This window comes from Anolis carolinensis, chromosome 1, assembly GCF_035594765.1.
Source record: "Anolis carolinensis isolate JA03-04 chromosome 1, rAnoCar3.1.pri, whole genome shotgun sequence".
NCBI lineage: Eukaryota > Metazoa > Chordata > Lepidosauria > Squamata > Dactyloidae > Anolis > Anolis carolinensis.
The window spans coordinates 209,468,896-209,489,786 of NC_085841.1; the positions used below are offsets into that span (position 1 = coordinate 209,468,896).

The 20,891-nt window shown below is 41.3% G+C and overlaps 1 protein-coding gene across 1 annotated transcript; it reads right to left on the reverse strand.

Annotated features, from left to right (window-relative positions):
- Positions 1 to 77: 77 nt before the first annotated feature.
- Positions 78 to 19,325, reverse strand: cdca7 (cell division cycle associated 7). Its single transcript, XM_003225638.4, has 10 exons — positions 19,050 to 19,325; positions 11,591 to 11,713; positions 11,091 to 11,201; positions 8,584 to 8,829; positions 7,331 to 7,405; positions 5,075 to 5,260; positions 4,309 to 4,449; positions 2,842 to 2,991; positions 2,497 to 2,633; positions 78 to 1,816 (listed from the first exon to the last, which is right to left on the reverse strand). Exons 1-10 carry the CDS (start codon positions 19,110 to 19,112, stop codon positions 1,786 to 1,788), a joined length of 1,263 nt encoding a protein of 420 aa, XP_003225686.1. The 5' UTR covers positions 19,113 to 19,325; the 3' UTR covers positions 78 to 1,785.
- Positions 19,326 to 20,891: the final 1,566 nt, after the last annotated feature.

Genomic DNA, 20,891 nt, shown 5'->3' on the forward strand with positions numbered 1-20,891 from the left:
AACAAAGGCAACCACAAAGTACACAGACATTGGAGAATAACGCCACACAAGTATTACATTTTAAAAAGAAAAAATAATCACTTCTAAGCAGCATTTTATTGTCACGTTTCATAGATCACAGAACCTATTTACAGTACTTATGAAACTACTTCAAGACAGTACATGACTCCGGCCAGAGGCTTTTCCTATGGTTAAAATAAAACTGCACAAAATCCAAATTAACATGTTTAACCATAAGATTTACTTATAGAAATAGTCAAGACAGCTTTAGATCTGGAGTTAGGTTCTCCAGGCATTGCTAGACTACAATTTCCAGCATCCCTTACAATTGGCTGTGTGGCCTAGTGCTGATTGGGAATTACAATCCCATATCTCCTGGAGAGTCACAAGCTGCCCATATCCCATTTTTAATATTTTCACACAAACAAAATATACCATTTGAAAATAAACATCTGCCCAGTTCTGTCTGATGGAGGAAAAGATCCCTATTGTCAATTATTGTTTAGGGTATCATTTACAATGAGCTACATACAATGTGCTAGAAGACACCTCTTCACGTTAAAGAAACAGCTAGGCATTCTATTGTACACTAGTAAAATATTCTACATAGCTAGTTTTCCTGGCATGAATGTGTGCGTCGTTAACACTGTTCTTTCCACTTCCTTTAAGCACTGCTTGTTATAAATGAAAAGCGTTTTGATTTTAAGCAAGTGCAATGTCAGTTTTTTCAACATGAACTGCATAATTAAGAGCAACAGTCTCCCACCTGTTACTGATGCTTGAAGTGCAAGCCCCACATTATACCAACAAATGCCATCTAAAATAGCATAGACACTCGACTCCTGAAATAAGATGTTCTTCATGACCAGTCTACACTGTGGCAGATGAACCTGAACTATCTCTAATTGAACTGCAATGATCAACACCATTCCCTGTTTCATGGGGAGCCGGCAGAATCTCAAATCCATCTGACTATACATTCACAAAATGATGACTTGAGTGCTGAGATCTACCAAGGTCCCCTAGAGGTCTCAACGCTGATATAATCATTATGCATCTGGCTATGGACACATAGCCAAATGCTTTTGCAATCTTGCCTGCCCACAAACAAAAAGAGCAGGAAATGGTGAAAGGGGGGGGGGGGGGAGAGAGAGAGAGAGACCATTCAAAGGTATATGGCTCAGCCTAATTATGCTATTTCTAAGGTCCCAAGATTTCAGCCATAGACTCTTAACCATGCAGCCTCCAGTGCCTGAGTCTCCTTTCCAACTACCTCCAAAAATGCAAGGTCCTGGCACAGTGAGAACCAGCAGAACCAAATAGTAAGCAAGCATCTCCTCCTGCAAAAGTCAGAGCCTTTCTGTGACTACCATCCAAGTAAGTTGAGCAAGTATGTAGCCGACATAATGTAACCAATGACATAACACAGTAGTTTTCAACTTGTGGGTCCCCAGATGTTTTGGTCTTCAACTCCCAGAAATCCTAACGGCTGGTAAACTGGCTGTGATTTCTGTGAGTTGTGCCAAAACACCTGGGGACCCACAGGTTGAGAACTAATGACCTAACAGTATGAAACTTGAACAACTTCTAGTTGTAAACAGTAGACTCACATCCTGTAATATCTAATGCCAACCAAATGACACAATTGAGTGAATTACTTTTGTTTCCCTCTTTAAAGATGCTGACAATTTTGTACAAATAAAAATACAAAATTTTTAAACATTGAAAAACTTCAATGAGAATGCTAAACTGGTGTATGTTGATTGCGGATCACTGCCAGTAATTTCATTCTTGCATTTCAAGTTCTTGCTTCAGACTATAATAAAAAAAATATGGAAAAAATTATTTATAAATGGAGGCAAAGGCAATAACATTTGTTCTGAACCAGAAAGCCTATCCTTCCGCTTCCTGCTTCCATGGCTCTTTCATGTGGAAATGGGTGGGCTAAACTGTGGTCTGCTTTCACACACTATATCTATAACCATCTCCCAATACAATTATCGTATATACTCGGGTATAAGCCCGATCCAAATATAAGTTGAGGCACCTAATTTTACTACAGAAAACTGGGAAAACTTCATGAAGCGAGTATAAGCCCAGGGTGGGAAATGCAGCAGCTACTGGTAAATTTCAAAAATAAAAATATATACCAATAGCATTACATTAATTGAGGCATCAGTAGGTTAAATGTTTATGAATATTTACATAAAACTGTAATTTAAGGTAAGACTATCCAACTCTGATTACTCATATACTAGAGTATAAGCTGACTCTAATATAAGCTAGCCAGGACCCTCACTTGAGTATAAGCCGTGGGGTGGGGTGCGGAGGGTTTTTTCAGTCCTAAAAAAGGGCTGAAAACTCAGCTTATACTCAAGTATATATGGTATTTAGTTCATGAAAACACAAAAAGACGGGACAGACTACAGGCTATATACATATCACATTTGCACCAACATAGGAAAATGGGGGAAGGGGGGTTTACACAGAAGTTACCTTTTCAGGTAGGCATGGACGTTATCATAACCGTGATACTTGGCCAAATAAACCAACACGCCTGTCGCACATCGCCCTTCCCGCTGCCTACAGAAGCTGCAGTTGCAGATTCCACGGCAGGGCGGGCAATACCAGTCCTGAGGAAGAGAGAATAAACAAATAATGCATATGTTCATAACTGAAACAAGTAATTTTGCAATGACTCACTCCTTTCTCATCAGTAGACTTATGCTTAGACTCTTAAGTTGCACTGAAGGTGCCTATCAAATAAATAAGGATCTACAGTAATCTGTTTGTACCAACTTTAACACATGGTTAAATGAGCCTCCAGTGAAATGCCCTTACCGGATCCAGCAAAGCAGTCTTGACTTCCTCTCCATAGCGGTTGCGAAGACAGGGCCCACAAAACTGACCCCGTACTCCTATACATTCTGGGTTGCGACAGTTTGTCTTGGTGTCTGTAGTTTTCTGACGGCACTGATGACAGGTGGACCCCTATTAAAAAAAGCAGAGAATCAGGTTTGAGGTTTCTGCAGACTCACTGATCTACATAAGTTAAGCATCCAGAAAAAGAATCACACCATTACATTTTGGCAAATTTTGAAGTGGAATGGATATTAGGGACATACAAATGACGCTGGAAAGACTAAAAGGTACTTAGGACCCCCTTCTACACTGCCATATAAAATCCAGATATATTTGGATTATATGAAAGTGTAGAAGAGGTCTTAGATTCAGTTAGACCAACCATCTAGGCAACTGCTGAGCCCATACCTTGAAAAGCCCAATTCGGCCATGGAGGAGCATTCAGAAACTTCAACTGGTTCAAAGGTCAGCTGCTAGACTGCTTATAGGAGTGGGATACAGAGAAAGAAGTACTCCACTAGTGAAGTAGCTACACTGGCTTCTGGTTTGTTTCCGGGCGCAGTTCAAGGTGCTGGCTTTAGCCTACAAAGCCCTATACGGTTCGGGCCCAGCCTCCTTCTACCAACTCACTCGAGCCCTGAGATCCTCAGGAGAAGCCCTTCTCTCGGTCCCACCATCATCACAGGTGTGTTTGGTGGGAAGAAGAAGCCCTTTTCGGTGGTGGCCCCCTCCTTACTGGCCTTTTGTTCACAAACTAAAACCTTTCTGTAGAGCCAAGCCTTCCCAGACAAATAGGTACTGCCAGTCGATAATAGTCTGATAATACTTGGCAATAGCTGGGGGTTATGGATACCTTTAGATGGTGCCTGCTGTAAGTTTTAACTGTTTTATAGGATATGTTAAATTGGGTTTTTATATTGGGATATAATGTTCAGCTGATTATGTATTGTGTGCGGATGTATTTTTTGTGTGTGCTTAGAAAAATCACCTCAGAATATTCCCTGCCTAAGAATAATCAATTAGATTTAATTTGGCTGCCCTAAATTGGACCCCCTGGTGGTGCAGTGGGTTAAACCGCTGAGCTGCTGAACTTGCTGACTGAAAGGTCAGTGGTTCAAATCTGGGAAGCAGGGTGAACTCCAGCTATTAGTGCCAGGTTCTGCCAACATAGCAGTTTGAAAAAAAATGCAAATGTGAGATCAATAGGTACTGTTCCAGCGGGAAGGTATCGGTGCTCCATGCAGTTATGCCAGACACATGACCTTGTTGGTATTTATGTACAACATTGGCTCTTTGGATTAGAAATTGAGATGAGCACCAACCCCCAGAGTCAGACACGCCTAGACTTAATGTAAGGGGAAAACCTTTACTTTTACCTACCTAAATTGATACACAAACAGGTATGCTAATACAGAATGTCTGGATGCAGGACAAAAATATCCTTACCACTACACGGTTGTACACTTTATCACTGGCAGTTTCACAGATATTATTTAACTCTTCCTGGGTTATTTCTTCCACTGGACGTATAACATGGGGAAGAGTCATAGCGCTGTGACGTTTTCTTCTGGGAACATCCATTTCATCCTGAAATTAATCAGAAAACCAAATGAATTAGCTAAGTATGGACACAGTGCAACAAGTCTTGTAACTACTGGAATCACAAGAATAGTGATTTTAGGTAACAATCTGAATTTCTTCTTCTAGTTGCACATTACATTCCTCACATGACCCACAGCGAAACCAAAACACTTGTATACACAACCACTGCACAGAAGAAAGATCATGGGAGGAAAAAGGTAATTAATGTCTGCTAGTCATAATGGGCATGTCACTTTCACTACATACATATTACTGGGGAACATAAATAAGATGCTGGTTTTCCATAAACTCAGTGGCCACTTGGCACAGAATGCTGGATCAGGTCAACCTTTAGCCTGATGTAGCACAGCATCTATGTTAAGAACTATCCCCATTCACTTTGAACTATGGAGATGCCAGGGTTTTTATTTCCCTTTTAATTCCCTTCCCATTGGAAGAAAATCTAACGAAGGGGACATTAGATGAACTGTGGTCTATACTGCACATTTACTGTTCACATCACCATTTTAGGTGAGACAAGGATCTATATTTAATCCAAGCTAAATCTATATTTGAGAGGCTTCCACAAATTAACATACAGTATAGCTATAACAACATCACCAACACAAACCTCAGAATAGTCATCAAATGTTCTCCTTCTCACTAAAACGTAAGGATCTTCCTCCTGCCTATCTGACATGGGGCTTGGAGGACCTTCAATCAGGGATCGTGATCTGGTATGAGGCCTAGAACTTCTCTCTGGATTCTTCCGTAAAGCACTTTTGGGAAATGATTTCCTGGGAGTCCTCCGTGGTTTCTGGGATGGGGACAGAAGTAACCCAACAGCACAATTACAATTTCACTCTATGTATTACCTAAAGTATTTCACATACTGATTATTTCCCTATGGTAGTTCATTTGTTAGTAAATAAATGCATCATGAGGCGTATACTCAGTAAGCAAGTACAGTAGAGTTCCGGTTAACAGACTTCCGGTTAACCGACACTCCGTATTATCCGACGTCCCAGGCCCCTTGGGAGGCGTTCATGCACGTTGCTAGGTAGCTTGCTATCTACCTAGCAACGCGCACAGGCACCACCCAAGAGGCAGGGCGGCGAGCAGAGAAGTGCCCGTGTGTGTTGCTAGGTAGATAGCAAGCTACCTAGCAACGCGCACGGGTGCTCTGCTAAGCCAAGTGCTCGCTGCTCTGCCCCTTGGGAGGCGCCTGTGCGCGTTGCTAGGTAGATAGCAAGCTACCTAGCAACACGCACGGGCGCTTCCTAGGGGGCGGAGCGGTGAGCACTCGGCTTAGGAAGCACCCCTGAGCGTTGTTAGGTAGCTTGTTATCTACCTAGCAACGCGCACGGGTGCCTCCCAAGAGGCGGGGCAGAAGCGCTCCTGCGTGTTGCTAGGTAGCTTGCTATCTACCTAGCAACGTGTACGGGGCACTTCCTTCAACCAGCTTGCTGGATAATAGGGCCTCCCTATTATCCGTCAGATCCAGTTATTCGACCCGCCCGTTTATGTTGAATAACCGGAACTCTACTGTACAAGGATGCCACATAAGGATCAGATGAAAGCAGATGATCACAATCATTGCAGTATTAGTACTATTAAAACCATCAATACTCTACCCTTCCACATAAGAACTCAAGATTATGACTACACCTACAACCCAAATCATGCCCAGGTCTTCCAAAGAAACTTATGAAAGAAAGCAATTGAAGCATTTGCGGCTTATATTTTCCATTTACTAGCCACTTGCTTTTTGACAAAATAGATAAAGTATTCACGGCATGTCAATTTAGACATCACACCAAACTGTAATAACGGCCCCTTCTACACAGCCATATAAAATACAGATTGTCTGCCCTGAACTGGAATATATGGCAGTATAAAACTCATATAATCCAGTTCAAAGCAGATAATGTGGATTATCTGATGTGATAATCTGGATTATGTGGCAGTGTAAAAGGGGCTCTAGTTTTCTTTAGTAAGGTGCTACTGCAATTAGAGGAAAACCATTCTTTCAATAATCCACATGAATGAAGAGGAGCATACAAAGAAAGATGAGCACAAGAAAAAAAATATTTAGCAGAGGAAATAAGGCTAAACAAATACATTAATCTTTCCACTTTATTTTATTCCCATGACACTTTCCGTGACCGTTTTTCTTCCATATAGGATATTGAAAGTTTCCACAGAATCCAATTGGGCCCAGGAACCTAAGTGATTCAGATTTGAACTTTGAAGCCCATGTAAAATAAAAACAACCAAACAGGACTTTGATTTATTTAGATATGGAAATATCCAGGTGTTTCACTGAATACTTAAGTTTTAAAGAAAGGCACATCAAAAGAAAATCGCAGCAGACAGCAACTATTTTAGCACATACAGAAGAGTCTCGGTTATCAGAGATAAAGAGGCGGACCCAATCTCGGATAACTGAATTCCTTGGATAAGGTGAGGGCTCGCTGAGGGACGTCTCTCTGGATCTCCCTTGGCCAGGCCCTTGCTGGAGGAAAGAGTTTTCTCCAGCAAGGGCCTGGCCTAGGAAAACCCATGGCACACCAAGCAGCGCTCGTGGGGTGCTTCCCAAGGGGCGAGGGCTCGGCCCAGGGAAGCAGCCCACGAGCACTGCTGCAGCAGCCATCGCGGGATGCTTCTGGGACGCTTCCTCCTCCCTCTCCCTCTCTCGAGCTCCCTTCACTTGAGAGAAGGAGAGGGAGGAGCGCCCCCGGCGGCACCTCGGATAATACGGAAGCTCGGTTAATCGAGACTCTATGGTAGTAAGATTGTAAGGAACTGGGTTTATTTTGTGTGGCCAATCAAGTTCACATGTAACAGGCTTCAAAAGAAATCTCAGTATTTCAAGGCTGTGACTCACCAAAATAGGATTTCCCAGTAGACCTTTCCCAGGAAACATTCCAGGGACATTCAATTCTGCCATTAATCTTGCAAGCTAAAAAAAGCAGAATATTTCAGGATACTTGTGCAGTGACAGAATATTAATGGAATGCTCATGCACAAATATGTTGTGTGCATTCAAGTTGTTTCCGACTTATGGCAATCCTTAAGCAAACCTATTACAGGGGTTTCTTGACAATATTTGTTCAAGAGGTTTACCTTTTACTTTCCTCTGAAGCTGAGGGGAGTGTGACTTTCCCAAGGTCACACAATGGGTTTTTCCATGGCTGAACAGGGATTTGTACCCTGATTTCTAGTCATAATCTAATGCTCAGATGGCTCTCATATGCTGCCTTCATAAATACAGAACATGAAATACCTTATAACCGTAGTTCTCAACCTGTGGTTCCCCAGATGTTTTGGCCTTCAACTCCCAGAAATCCTAACAGCTGGTAAACTGGCTGGGATTTCTGTGAATTGTAGGCCAAAACACCTGGAGACCCACAGGTTGAGAACCACTGTCTTATAAGAACACATGCAACACATTTTATTCCAATAAGCAATTGACCTTGAAGAGCCAGAGCTAAGTGCAAAGGTGGGAAAGGGCCTTCATCCCTATGGATATAGCCATCTGGAACTGGTTGCTAATTGAAACTAATTATTCAGAAAGCATACAAGGACTTCTAAAACTTTTCAGCTGGGAAGGTGGACAATGCTGAACTCTTTAAATGAAAATACGTGAGTGAATTTGTTACTTTTGTAAACTGTTTCTGGAGGTAACAAGGACCAAGTTAAATTATTTTGCATTATTATTAAGATGAGTGCAGTGTACAATGTGTTAATCAAAGGGGTAAGCCATGGACCAGTATTGGTCCACGAGGTATTTACTGGTGAATTCTTGGAAAGAAAAAAACAATTGCAGTCAATTGGCACAAATAATGTAGTCACTAGAACATTGGGAAAATGTCAATTCCCAGTCTTACTGCGGGACCATCCAGACAGGGCTCAAAATATGCGAGCTCTCGTGCTTTTATCGGAGGCATCCAGTAAAAGAGTAATAATTCACAACAAAGCAGGAAAAACCTGCATCAGCTAACTTAGGAAACACTAGTGTGAAATGCCACATGACGGTATGCTTTTATTAACTGCAGTGCAACCAAGAACTTTATCGCACCGTTTCATCAGGATGCCAAATTTAATCAAAAGGTGCTTGAGATCTGTTTTGTAACTTACCATGGCCTTGTTTTCCTTTATATTTAAAGCTCTTTTCTCTAAGAATTTTGGGCCCCTTTCTTCATCAGAATCTGAATCCAGGTCCAGTTCACAGGGTAGTTTAGGAGCAGGGGCCTTCCCCCTCTTAGACCTCCGAGGTGAAAACTTCATAGCAACTTTAAGAGGGACAGGGCAATTCTGTGGTCTCTTATGTCGATTTTCATCTTCAACACTCTCATCATTTCCTTCAGAATCGGTATCCAGTTTCTATTCAAGATTTAAAATGAAGCAACAAGATACATATCACCAATTCCAGTTCTTCTGAACTATTCCAGATCAGGAAAAATTCCAATACAGGACTACATCACAGATAGTTGTACTCTTCACAATCATTTCAAGTTACCTTTCTTTAGATCCATAGTCCACTAAATTTACCTGGGAAAACTATACTGACACATGCAACCAAAGTCACAGCAACCAAACCTTATATAGTTCTCACTTTCACCAGGTCAACAGCACATAAAACAGCCTTATTTTTCTTAAATCTTTCCAATAAGAGTCTCTTGCTATAAGTGCATGAATCAGGAGATGTAGAGATTGGGAAAGTTAATTTCCCAGACCGCAGTTTCCCAAACCCATCAAGTTATACACTAGAGGTGTAGTACTCCAAAAATACAATTTCTCAAAGCTCTGCAAATCTCTTGAACAACTCTACAAGCACCAGTGAGCGCATCTCTGAGCTTGCCAGATCTCAAAAAGACCGTGAGATAACTCCTCCAGTGAGGGGCAACTAAATATGCTCAGGGTCAGTTAGGCTCCTAATAGAAAAGAACTGCGGCAGGGGAAGGAAGAGGGGAAAGGAAACAAAAAATAGGCACGAGGAAGGAAGCAAAACACACCAAAGATACAAGTGAATTAAAGGCTCACATCCAGCCTAAGTCATTGCAACACTTAAGTATTGGGTTTTGCAATCTCAAATTTGGTTATTTTGACATTTATCCCTGTGACTGCAGACTTTCTATGAAGACAGAAAGGATGCCGTCTGCTAGTGTTCAACAGTTATTTGCACATCTTTGTTCCACGTTGATGTTATCCAGTGCTCATGAACTTCCTCTTCAAATGGTTCAGGAGCTCTATGAATGAGACACAACACCAATGGCCCAAACCACTGCCCCATCATATCTAAGCACTCATCATGTCATCTCCCAAAACATGTCATCTCCCACACAGAAACACTCCAATGCTAGTATGAGCTTTGCAGTGAGATAGAAAATCAGGCAGAACATCTAGATTTCAATGGGCATAGGGATAACGGCTTATGAGTAAAATACAATACAAGGGAAGCCCACTTCACAAATCCCCCATCCATTTCACGTCTAGTCTGGCCTGGCCTTACATCACATTTCCTTTTGTACTGCCTCAAATATTTCCCCCGAAATATTACAACAGTCACAGATGGCCTTATCAAGTACAGTATCTTTTATCTATACAGTGGCTGGTGCCCACCTGAAAGTTGGCCTTCTTAGTCATTTTCCCATGCTCCAAGAGGAACTTTTCCTCTGAAAAACCAAATAATGTTCTTCCAGGGACCACAGTTAGGACAGCTTAGCTAATCAATTGTGCTGACTGTGATCTGACACTGCTATGCAGCTTTATTCTTATGCTATTCTTATGATTCTTTTGCACTTCCTTGTTTTAGCCCTTGTTTTATGCAAGAACTCTGTCATCAGTAGAACTAGCCTTCTAATAGGTTACCAGTTCATGAAGTAGGGTGCAGCAACTCACACCCCCGTCTTACATGAGACTACCCTTTTTTGGCCAAATATGTATGCATGTATCTATGTATGTGTGAACTGCCTGTTTGAAACATCTCGGAGAAGCAACCTGCCTTATAAATAGGTTGCAGGGCTCTTCTGAAAGGTTCTATCATTTTAAATAATCAGTTTGTCCAAACTAAACATAGACTTCTGGCCACATCCTAATATGTCAAGGGAGAAGAGTCATGGAAGAAGCAGAAAAATAGACCCCTGGATCCAGCAGTTGAACATCCATGGCAAAAGAGAAACCATAGATCTCTTGCAAGTTGTGATTAGTGAAATTCAATCTCAATGCTAGAGTAGAATGCTTCAGCGGCCAATCTTTTGCTTGCTCTTGCTCAATGGAAGTGATTTCTAAATTAGGAACTACGCAAAATAAAAGTGGACTTATTTTGAGATCAGTATGTACATTATTTAGCTGTAATGACAGGAATGCTAACTTTTATTGAGTAATGCTAAGTTTATAATCTGTCTTGTTGAATTTCCTGCAATAACTGTACTTGATAAATGTTTTTAAATATTTTTTATTTCTTATTGTAAACTTGTTTTTATAGGTTATTGTTTTACATATGTATGTTGTCTTGTATTGTTTTTATATAATGTTGTGAGCCGCTTTGGGTCCAATTTAGGGATAAAAAGTGGGATACAAATAAAGATTTTTGATTATTATTATTACTATTTAACACAACAAAATTGAACCGTACAACTCACCAATGCATCCTGAATCTCACTTTCTGAAAATCCACAAAACGATTCATCATCTGAATCCTCTTTGAAGATTTCGGCCATTTCTTCTGTAACTTCTGGCTTGAAATTCGATTTCTTTAAAAAAATGAACACACCAGGTTTTTCTCTTTCTTTTTTTAAAGAACCTATTTTCCACAAACTGTTTAGAGAGCAAATCACATTTTACAAGTACACTACAAGAGAATAGCTTTTGTAACAAAGAAAAATGGCTCAGGGGGGTTTACAAATGGTTTCTGAGCTGTTATGGCAAATCATCAGCATGTTAGGTTAGGCGACATTTCAAAAGGATAGAATAAGTGGCTAATCTACCTCCAACAATTACTACCTAGAAGCAGAAGGGAAAAAGTGAAATGAAATTACAGTACATACTGTATATTCATAACTGCTATATAGAAATGTAAGCATATGGGGCATTTTTCAACAGCACACATTCAATTCTGTTTATTCTCACACTTTTTACTTACCGTGTTTGCAAAATTATCGGAGCCAAAACTGTCACAGCTGTCATCAGAGGATGAAGAGGTTTCCATAGGGATCAGCTTTGTATTGCGGAATGCTGTAGATTGCTTCTTTTCTGAAAAGTCGCCCTGAAAAATGGACAATGGCACAGTTCAATTAGTCATTGGAATAAGGTAGGCTTTCTAGGGAGATCCTATGAAGACCAGATATCAAGAGTACACACACAGCAGCATCACAAAGATAATCGAAAGAAACATTAATTATTTGTGACACCACTTTCAAAACAAATAAAACATTATTTGTGACACCACTTTCAAAACATCAGAGCACCATTTGCTAGGCAGCAGCCATTTTACCGCATAAACTTGACAGAACAATACATATTTACAAAGTCTACTCTTTAGAGTTATGAATTGAAATTTATGTTAGTACAAATTATCCAGACACTACATCAATACAACAATGCTACTTAAGAAACACATTTCCAAAAACTTAAAACAAAGTTTCCATTCTTTTCAGAATTAAAGCAATACTTTTCAGACTGCTTTTATTAAGTCTTCCAATCTTATCTTTCAAGCTGTGGCCAATTCATATAATGCCAGCCCTTTCCTTTTCCCTGCCAATTTTATCTTATCTTCAGTCACTTGCATGGCAATAACAGCAACAGTATGCGAAAAGAAACGTAGCCTGTGGTACACAGCAACCCTGGCACAGGTTCAGCACAGGTGTGTCACTGGGCTCTTACTGTAACTGATTTATGGTACACTAAAAGGACTGTTAGCAGTAAAAGAGCCATTAGACTCGTCAATAATCTACCAAGCATACATATAAAAAAACAGATCCACTTGTGAAGCCTAGATACGCCAACTTCAAGAGTGTTGAAATATTTAATGAAGACAGACATATGATGTTGGAATTTGAGGGCTAGAGATCAGGGTTTGAATTCCCATACAGCCATAGAAGCCCACTGAATGCTCTTGGGAAGATCACACTGTCTCAGCCTCAGAGGAAAGTAACAAGACACAATCAAACAAATCTTTCCAAGAATGCCTACAGTAAGTCAGAAACAATTTGAAGGCACACAACAATTTTTTCATAATTATTTTATAGCTCTTATTTGGCCATGTATGATACAGCTTCCCTCTGGCAGACTACAAAGAGGACTGGTGTATTCCCGTAGTCTGTTTTGTTATGTGTCATCAAGATAGCTTCTTATGGCATGCTATAAGATTAAAGACCTTATTAACAGCCCTACTCGTCTTGTAAACTGGGGCTCATCTTGAACTGAATCAATCCCCCTGTAATGTGGTCTTCATCTTTTCCTGTTTATAAAGAGTAGTAAAAACAGAAGCAGCTTTTTAGTAATGCAAACTGAAAAGAGTCTAAACACTTTTTGTGATATTCCTCCTATGCTAAACCTAGGCATACCAGTACAACAACAATAATAATGAATTTATTATCCACTTCTCCCTGTGGTTTGAGGTGGGATGCAACATCATTAAAAGAAGAGATAAACAAGAGATTTAAAAAAACTAGACGGTTCCTATGACTAGCTATGGCAGTTTTCGGTATTGTGGGTAAAGCTACAATTCTGAGCACTGGAAAGAAGCTAAGTGAACAGTGGGGCTTACATTTAAGTAAATATAGTAAATTACATATTTTAAAAATATATAATAAAAAGTCAAAAAGTTGGTAAATAAAATCAATACACTGACTTGTACAGAACAAAACAGAATTTCCATAATATTTTTTTAAAAAAATTCTGTCTTGAGGAAGCATTTAGAATTTTGGTGTCTCATGAGAACCATCACAAAACAGCTTTCGCTGCAGTTCTGAGAAGATATTAGCATGGCATAACCTGAACCTGTGTGTCCCCAGATGTTTTGGCCTTCAACTCCCAGAAATTCTAACAGCTGGTAAACTGGCTGGGATTTCTGGGAGTTGCAGGCCAAAACACCTTGGGATCCACAGGTTGAGAACCACTGACCTAAGCCCTTTAATAATATGCTACAGCAGATATATAGCTTTTGCCTTTCAATAATTTCAATTAAAGACAGTCCTCGAGTGACAAATATCCAACTTACATCTGACTCCTAGTTACAAATGGGGGTGAGACAACAGGAAATTAGAGAAATCTACCCCTAGGAAGAGAAATTAACTCCTGAAAGAGTTGCCATGAGGAACAGGTGTCTCCACTGAAGCTTTATCTCCAACCCTTGTTTCCACAACAAGCCATTTTTTTTTCAAAATCCATTCTCACGGGGACATAATGTGCAGTGAAATCTTCTGAACAGGGGCACAGACAGCAAAACAAACACCACAAAGGTGTCAACCCTTCCCCCTGTGCTATATCCAAAGCTAAAATATCTGGAGTTACACTTTAAAATGTACGTTTCAACTTACATACAAACTCAACTTAAGAAGAAACCTACAGAACCTATCTTGTTCTTAACTTGGGGACTGCCTGTATACTGATTTAACTGCATTTTAGCCATACTGTGTGGGTGCGTTATGTCATTGTGTTTCTGACAATGTTTAAGTTTTCAAACCACTTTATTCACCAGTAATATGGAAAATGCAGAATACAAATAAATTCATTTTGCACAACATGGCCACTGTAGTAGAATGCATTCACTTGAAAACACCCCACAAAGATTGGTGCAATTTTAAAAATGGCCCTTTACTTGTTAGTCCAACTGGAGTACTTGGTAAGTTGATGCGAGTGTAAGTTTATTTGTTTTGAGAGCCTATCCTTGGGTCTTTCCATACAGCCATATAATCCAGAATATCAAGGCAGAAGATCCCACAATATCTGCCATATATTCCAGTTCAAAGTAGATAATATGGGATTTTATTCAGCTGTATGGAAAGGGCCCTACTTAATACTAACAGTTGGGTTTAGGATAATGTGCCCAAGAACTGAATACTAGAAGCAAATTTTTGCTCCAAGTAAAAGAAAACTAAGGTATTTTTAGAAACTTGTTCTTAATTTTTATCCCAACACTGATTTCACTATCACATTTACCATTTCCAAATGCATTTTCCTGAATAGAATGATCATCCCAAATTACAAACAAGAGCCCTAGACCCTCAATTCCACAAACACACATATACTTACCTCATCTGGTTCACCACTAAACTCTTTTTCTTACATGAATGGACCCCATACTCCCCCATGATTCATTATGAAAAAACACAAATACTCATTTCTTCTCCATTCTAAACCATCACATAAGAGTTCTTCCCTCACCCTGGACTTCCCACAGATATATATAAACAGTCCTTGCTTAGTTTTTCCATACCTCACAACCTCTGAGGATGCCTGCCATAGATGTGGGTGAAATGTCAGGAGAGAATACTTCTGGAACATGGCCACACAGCCCAAAAGACATACAACAACCCTGTGATCCCGGCCATGAAAGCTTTTGATAACACATCACATAAGCACTCATTCTAACGTGTGTGTGTATTAAACAGCTAGAAGGGCTATTCTAGGAAATGTCACACTTGTTACAACATGCATCCAGTTACTGTACATCCAACTAATTCCAAAGTAGAGTTTGGCCTTCAAGGAAATAACTGTTAGAAGTAAAGCAAACAAGTTATACTGTATAAGGTTTAATCTGAGGTAGAATTTGCCTTTAAGCACAGAGTAGTATAAAGAACCACATGATTGTAGGGAAAAGTGCCTTTTCTCACCACTGAGTAATGCTAACCACAAATGCTTCCACACAGGCAGACATGGGATACATCCAAGATGGAGAGGTCAAATCTAAAAAGGGGATTCTCAGACTGAGCCCTCACTCGGCCATGCAAACATAGTGTCTCGCATATCAAGTCACACACTCTTAGCCTCAGAGAAAAGCAACCTCTTTTAAACAAACCTTGCCAAGAAAACTCCATGGTAGGTTCACCTTTAGAGTCAGCCTAAGTCAGAAACAATTTAAAGGCACACTCCCACAAAAAAAGTAAACTTATGTATTGTCCATATCCTGAGCCTCTTTGTGCATTACTCCACCTTGTTATTTGCCTTTATTGTTGAAGTTAAAAAAAACAAAAACAAAAAAAAACCCTAGCCCTTGTCTCCATCCAGAACTGAAGAGACCATTCCATGGTTTTCAGAAACTACTGAGCAAGACCAAACAGAGCACTTTTAGGCACCGTGTACTAATTAATACTTGTGGGTGTATATGTTATTATATTTGAGCGTTGAATATCACAGGTTTCCCTTAAAACAGGGATCCCCAAAAATGAGGCCTATAGACCAGATGCAGCCCTCCAAAGGCATCCCCCCCCTGCCCAAAGTCTGAAATGACACTTTCATGGCTGGAATAACTGGATTGCTGTGAGTTTTCTGGGCTGTACGGCCATATTCCAAAAGCATTCTCTCCTGACGTTTTGTCCACATCTATGGCAGGCATCCTCAGAAGTTAAGGTGCTGGAAACTTGGCAAATGGGGTTTGTATATCTGTGGAATGTCCAGGGTGGGAGAAAGAATTCTTGTCTGTTGGAGACAAGTGTGCACATTTAAATTAATCACCTTGCATTGAAAAGCCTTGGAGCTTCAAAATCTGGCTGCTTCGTGCTTGGGGGAAAATTTTGTTGGGAGGTGTTATCTGACCCTGATTGTTTCCTGTCTGGAATCCCCCCCCCCTTTTTTTAGTGTTGTTCTTTATTTACTGTCCTGATTCTAGAGTTTTTTTAAATACCTCTAATGTCAGATGTTCATATTCATGGTTTCCTCCTTTCTGTTGAAATTCTCCACATGCTTGTGGATGTCAATGGCTTCTCTGTGTAGTCTGACATGGTGGTTGTTAGAGTGGTCGAGCATTTCTGTATTCTCAAATAATATTGCTGTGTTCAAGTTGCTCTGCTATGGCTCACTTTTCTGGCTGAGTTAGTCTGCAGTGCCTTTTAACTTTGACTCTCTCATCATCCAAAAGCAGGCCCACACTTCCTGGTAAGTTTATGTTGGTTTCATTTTAAATATTGTATTGTTCTTTCCTGTGATGATTTTTTTTTTGCACTACAAATACATGTGCAGTGTGTACAGGAATTTGCTCTTGCTTGTTTCCAACTATAGTAAACTATAGTCCGGCCTCTCAACAGTCTGCCTTAAAGGAAGGGAGCCAACGCTTAATCTTTGTGGTGTGCAAAGCTGCTTCTTCTGCAAGGCCCAATTTAGGTGGTTTCCTCCTTTTGCGGAAAGTGCAAACTATTCTGCCCAATCACCTCCTTCTCCAGAGGCCAGGGAGGGCGAGGCCCCGCCTCAGGCGGCTCAGGAAAGGCGGGCGGCCCCTTCAAGAGCAAACGTGTTCAGACTGGAAAGCCTGAAGCGCGGGAAAAAAAACCCGAAACCCGGCCTTCTTCTTCCCCTCCTTCATTATCCTAGACAAGGAACAATAACACGCGCACCCTCCTCACCTATTAGTAGGAGAGGGTTCGTACGGAAGCCTTTTCGTGAAGACGAAGAAGGAAGTTTTACTATGGAATAGTAGTCAGGTTTAAAAATAGAGCATAATGGCATACAGATAGAAAAAGTGTTCTGATCCGGATAAAGGAAAAGGGCTGTAAGTTTGAGCGCTGGATTGTGGAATGCACTGAGTTAATAGTTTGGCAGCCACTTGCACTACTCCGTGTTATTAAGCCTTCTCTGGCAAAGAGAGCTACTGCACCTCCAAACTCCCAGGATTTCATAGCACCGAGTCCTGGCAGTTCAAGCGCTGTGAAACATGCTTTAGTGCAAACACGCAAGGCTATGGCGGCTGCATGGCTCTCCTTTCCTAGGGCACGCTCCCAGGGAGAAATCAGGAGAGAAATTCCACATGGGAGCCTGGAAGAGGAAAACAATCCCCATTTTAGGCTGGAAAGGGGAAGTTTCTCCACCGCAATAAAGATTTCGGAAGTAATGTTTTCTTATAAAAGTTTCCATTACAGCCGGCCTTCTTTATCCGCGGATTCCCCTATCTTGGAAATATTACCTCCCAAAAGCTAAACTCAGTTTTGCCATGTTATATAACGCCGCATTTTACTTTCCCGTGGTATGTAATGGGACCTAGGCACCCACGGATTTCGGTATTAACGTGGGGCTTCGAACCAAAGGCTACTGTACTTACTGTATTTTTACTCAAAGGCTAGTAAAAAGTGTAGAACTATATAGTGCAGTTCAGTGTATCATACGGCCAGTGTAGGACCAGCCTAAAAGTTTCTCCAAACTTTTCATCCTCCTAACAAAGTCTTCCCCCAGGCAGGAAGCAGCCAGTCCTTGAAGCAGCAAGGCCATTAAAGGCTAATCAAGGTGGCCAGTTGCTACATTCACACTTGCCTCCAGCGGACAAGAGTTCTTTCTCCCACCCTGGACTTTCCATAGATCTATAAACCCCTCTTGCCAAGTATTCGGACCCTTCCACGCAGCTCTATATCTCATAATATCTGCTTTGAACTGATAATGTGGGATTTTCTGCCATGATATTCTGGGATATAGAGCTGTGTGGAAGGGCCCTTCAACAGACCTCCCTGAAGTGGACAAGGGGCCTCTTTATCACAACCCCTGAGGGTGCCTGCTATAGATGCAGGCGAAACGTCGGCGAGAATGCCTATGGAACATGGCCATACAGCCCGGAAAACTCACAGCAACCAAAAGCGATTCTCGCCATGAAAGCCAACACCAAAGTGTTTGGTGTCATCGGTTTCATGTGTGTTAAAGCGCTGAGCTACTGAACTTGCAGACCGAAAGATCCCAGGTTCAAATCCTAGGAGCGGCTTGAGCGCCCGCTGTTAGCTCCAGCTCCTGCCAACCTAGTAGTTCGAAAAAATGCCAATATGAGTAGATCAATAGGTACCGCTCCGGCGGGAAGGTAACAGCGCTCCATGCAGTCATGGCGGCCACATGACCTTGGAGGTGTCTACGGACAACGCCGGCTCTTCGGCTTAGAAATGGAGATGAGCACCAACCCCCAGAGTCAGACATGACTGGACTTAACGTCAGGGGAAACCTTTACCTTTTTTTAACATTTGCAAATTGGGCTATTTGCACAACTCAATGGGTGCATTTTATCATTTTATAGTAACCTAGAATGGAACCATAAGCTTTCCTTAAACTGGATCTACACTGCCATGTAGTACAGTTTGGAACTACATCAGATGGTCAGTGTTGTAGACCCATATAATGCCGTTTAAATGCATTCTATGTGTGTCTACACTGACCATAGGATGCAGTTTCAAACTACTATATGGCAGTGTAGATCCAGCACACATACACACACTTTGTGTTATCCTGGCACCAGTTTTGGTATCCTGGCACCAACACCAGTGGATATCAAAGCACTATCACCATTTCATTTGTTGCCCCCTATTTTCCTTTGCTTGCTCTTCCTTCTTCCCCTGCAGCAGAGTCTCCAATGTACTGGAAATCCTTCTCATTCATCCCAACACAAATTCAATCCCGGGTTAATGTGTCCCTACCTGCAAACGGAAAGGGTCCATGCTGGCGGCTGGGTAGCCACTGGAGGAACGCAACTGCACCATTGCGAGTTGGAACCGGAATGGGAGCCAGGCAAAGAAAGGAGAGCCACGCCGCCAAAGACTCGCGCCAAAGACTCTCCAAAAGGGATTGGGGGCAGTTTTTCCCGCGAAAGTGAAAAGGTCCTGGAAGATTTACAAAAACGCCTCTGTCCGGGCAGGGTTTTTGTCTCACCTCCTTGCTGCTGAGCCATGCACAGAAATAAAGTTAAAGACAAGGGGAGAGCATCTGCCCCCTTTTTGGGTCTGCCCCCTCTTTTTTATTTTAAACCCCGCAGTCTTTTTTACGGTGCTGCAAGGACCTACCTCAGTGGCGCGAAATAGTAAGGAGGTATTTGCATAGGAGGGAGTGGGAGAGGGGCTGAAATGCCCCGGGCGAGAAGTTTGGCTCTAACAGGCTTTGGACGAGTTTCTGAGGTCCCTTTCCACACAGCTGAATAAAATCCCACATTTTCTGCTTTGAATTGGAATATGTGGCAGTGAGGACTCAGATAGCCCAGTTCAAAGCAGATATTGTGGGATTTTATTTAACAAAATATTTTTAATAGCTGCTTTGATTAAGTTGCTTTGGGTAGCAGGACTCCAATAATCTAGAGTTGTTTTTATACATTACTACTCCAGGCGGCTTTCTGTACAGAGACTAAGGTGTATCTACACTGAAAAATAAATGCAGTTTGACACGACTTTCACAGCCAGGGCTCAATGCTATGTCATCCCGGGACTTGTAGTTTAGTGAGGCACTAGCACTTTCTAAGAGAGAAGTTTAACGACCTTTTAAAAAGGCAGTGTCCACGATTCCATAGCTCTGAGCCATGGCAAGTGGTGTTAAACTGCATTAGTGTTACAGTGTAGATGCCCCCTATAACTTTTAACATATACCCTAATGTCATACAATTAAATTAATAGCTTTTTGACATTTGACTTCCCATTTGATGAAGTGGGCTGTAGCCCAGGACAGCTAATCCCAAATAAAACTGATTATAAAGTGTCTAAAGACTTGGGTTGCTGTGAATTTTCTGGGCTGTATGGTCATGTTCCAGAAGCATTCTCTCCTGACGTTTTGCACACATCTGTGGCAGGCATCCTCAGAGATTGTGAGATCTGTTAGAAACTAGGCAAGTGAGGTTTATATATCTGTGGATGAAGGTCCAGGGTGGGAGAAAGAATTATTGTCTGTTGGAGGCAAGTGTGCACGTTTCAATTAATCACCTTGATTAGCATTGAAAAGCCTTGCAGCTTCAAGGCCTGGCTGCTTCCTGCCTGGGAGAATTCTTTGTTGGGAGGTGTTAGCAGGCCCTGATTGTTTCCTGTCTGGAATTCCTGTTTTCAGAGTGTTGTTCTTTATTTACTGTCCTGATTTTAGAGTTTTTAAATACTGGTAGCCAGATGTTCATTTTCCTGGTTTCCTCCTTTCTGTTGAAATTGTCCATGTGCTTGTGAATTTCAATGGCTTCTCTGTGTAGTCTGACATGGTGGTGGTTGAAGTGGTCCAGCATTTCTGTGTTCTCCAAAAATATGCCATGTTCAGGTTGGTTCATCAAGTGCTCTGTCAGAAGACTTTTTTTGCTATTGTAGGACTTGATCACATCGCCTGCCCAACCCCGCTGCACCTCCTGTTCTATTGTTATTTAATGTATTCAGAAGAAATTGCACAACTCCTGGAGACCTCTAGTTTGCTTTCACTTAATTCTTTCCTTTCGAAATGGTGCTTTTGCTACTTTTTAAACTTTAATGCCCTTTCTTTTCCCAAAAGAAGTGATCAATAGAAAGCCCTGGAACAATATG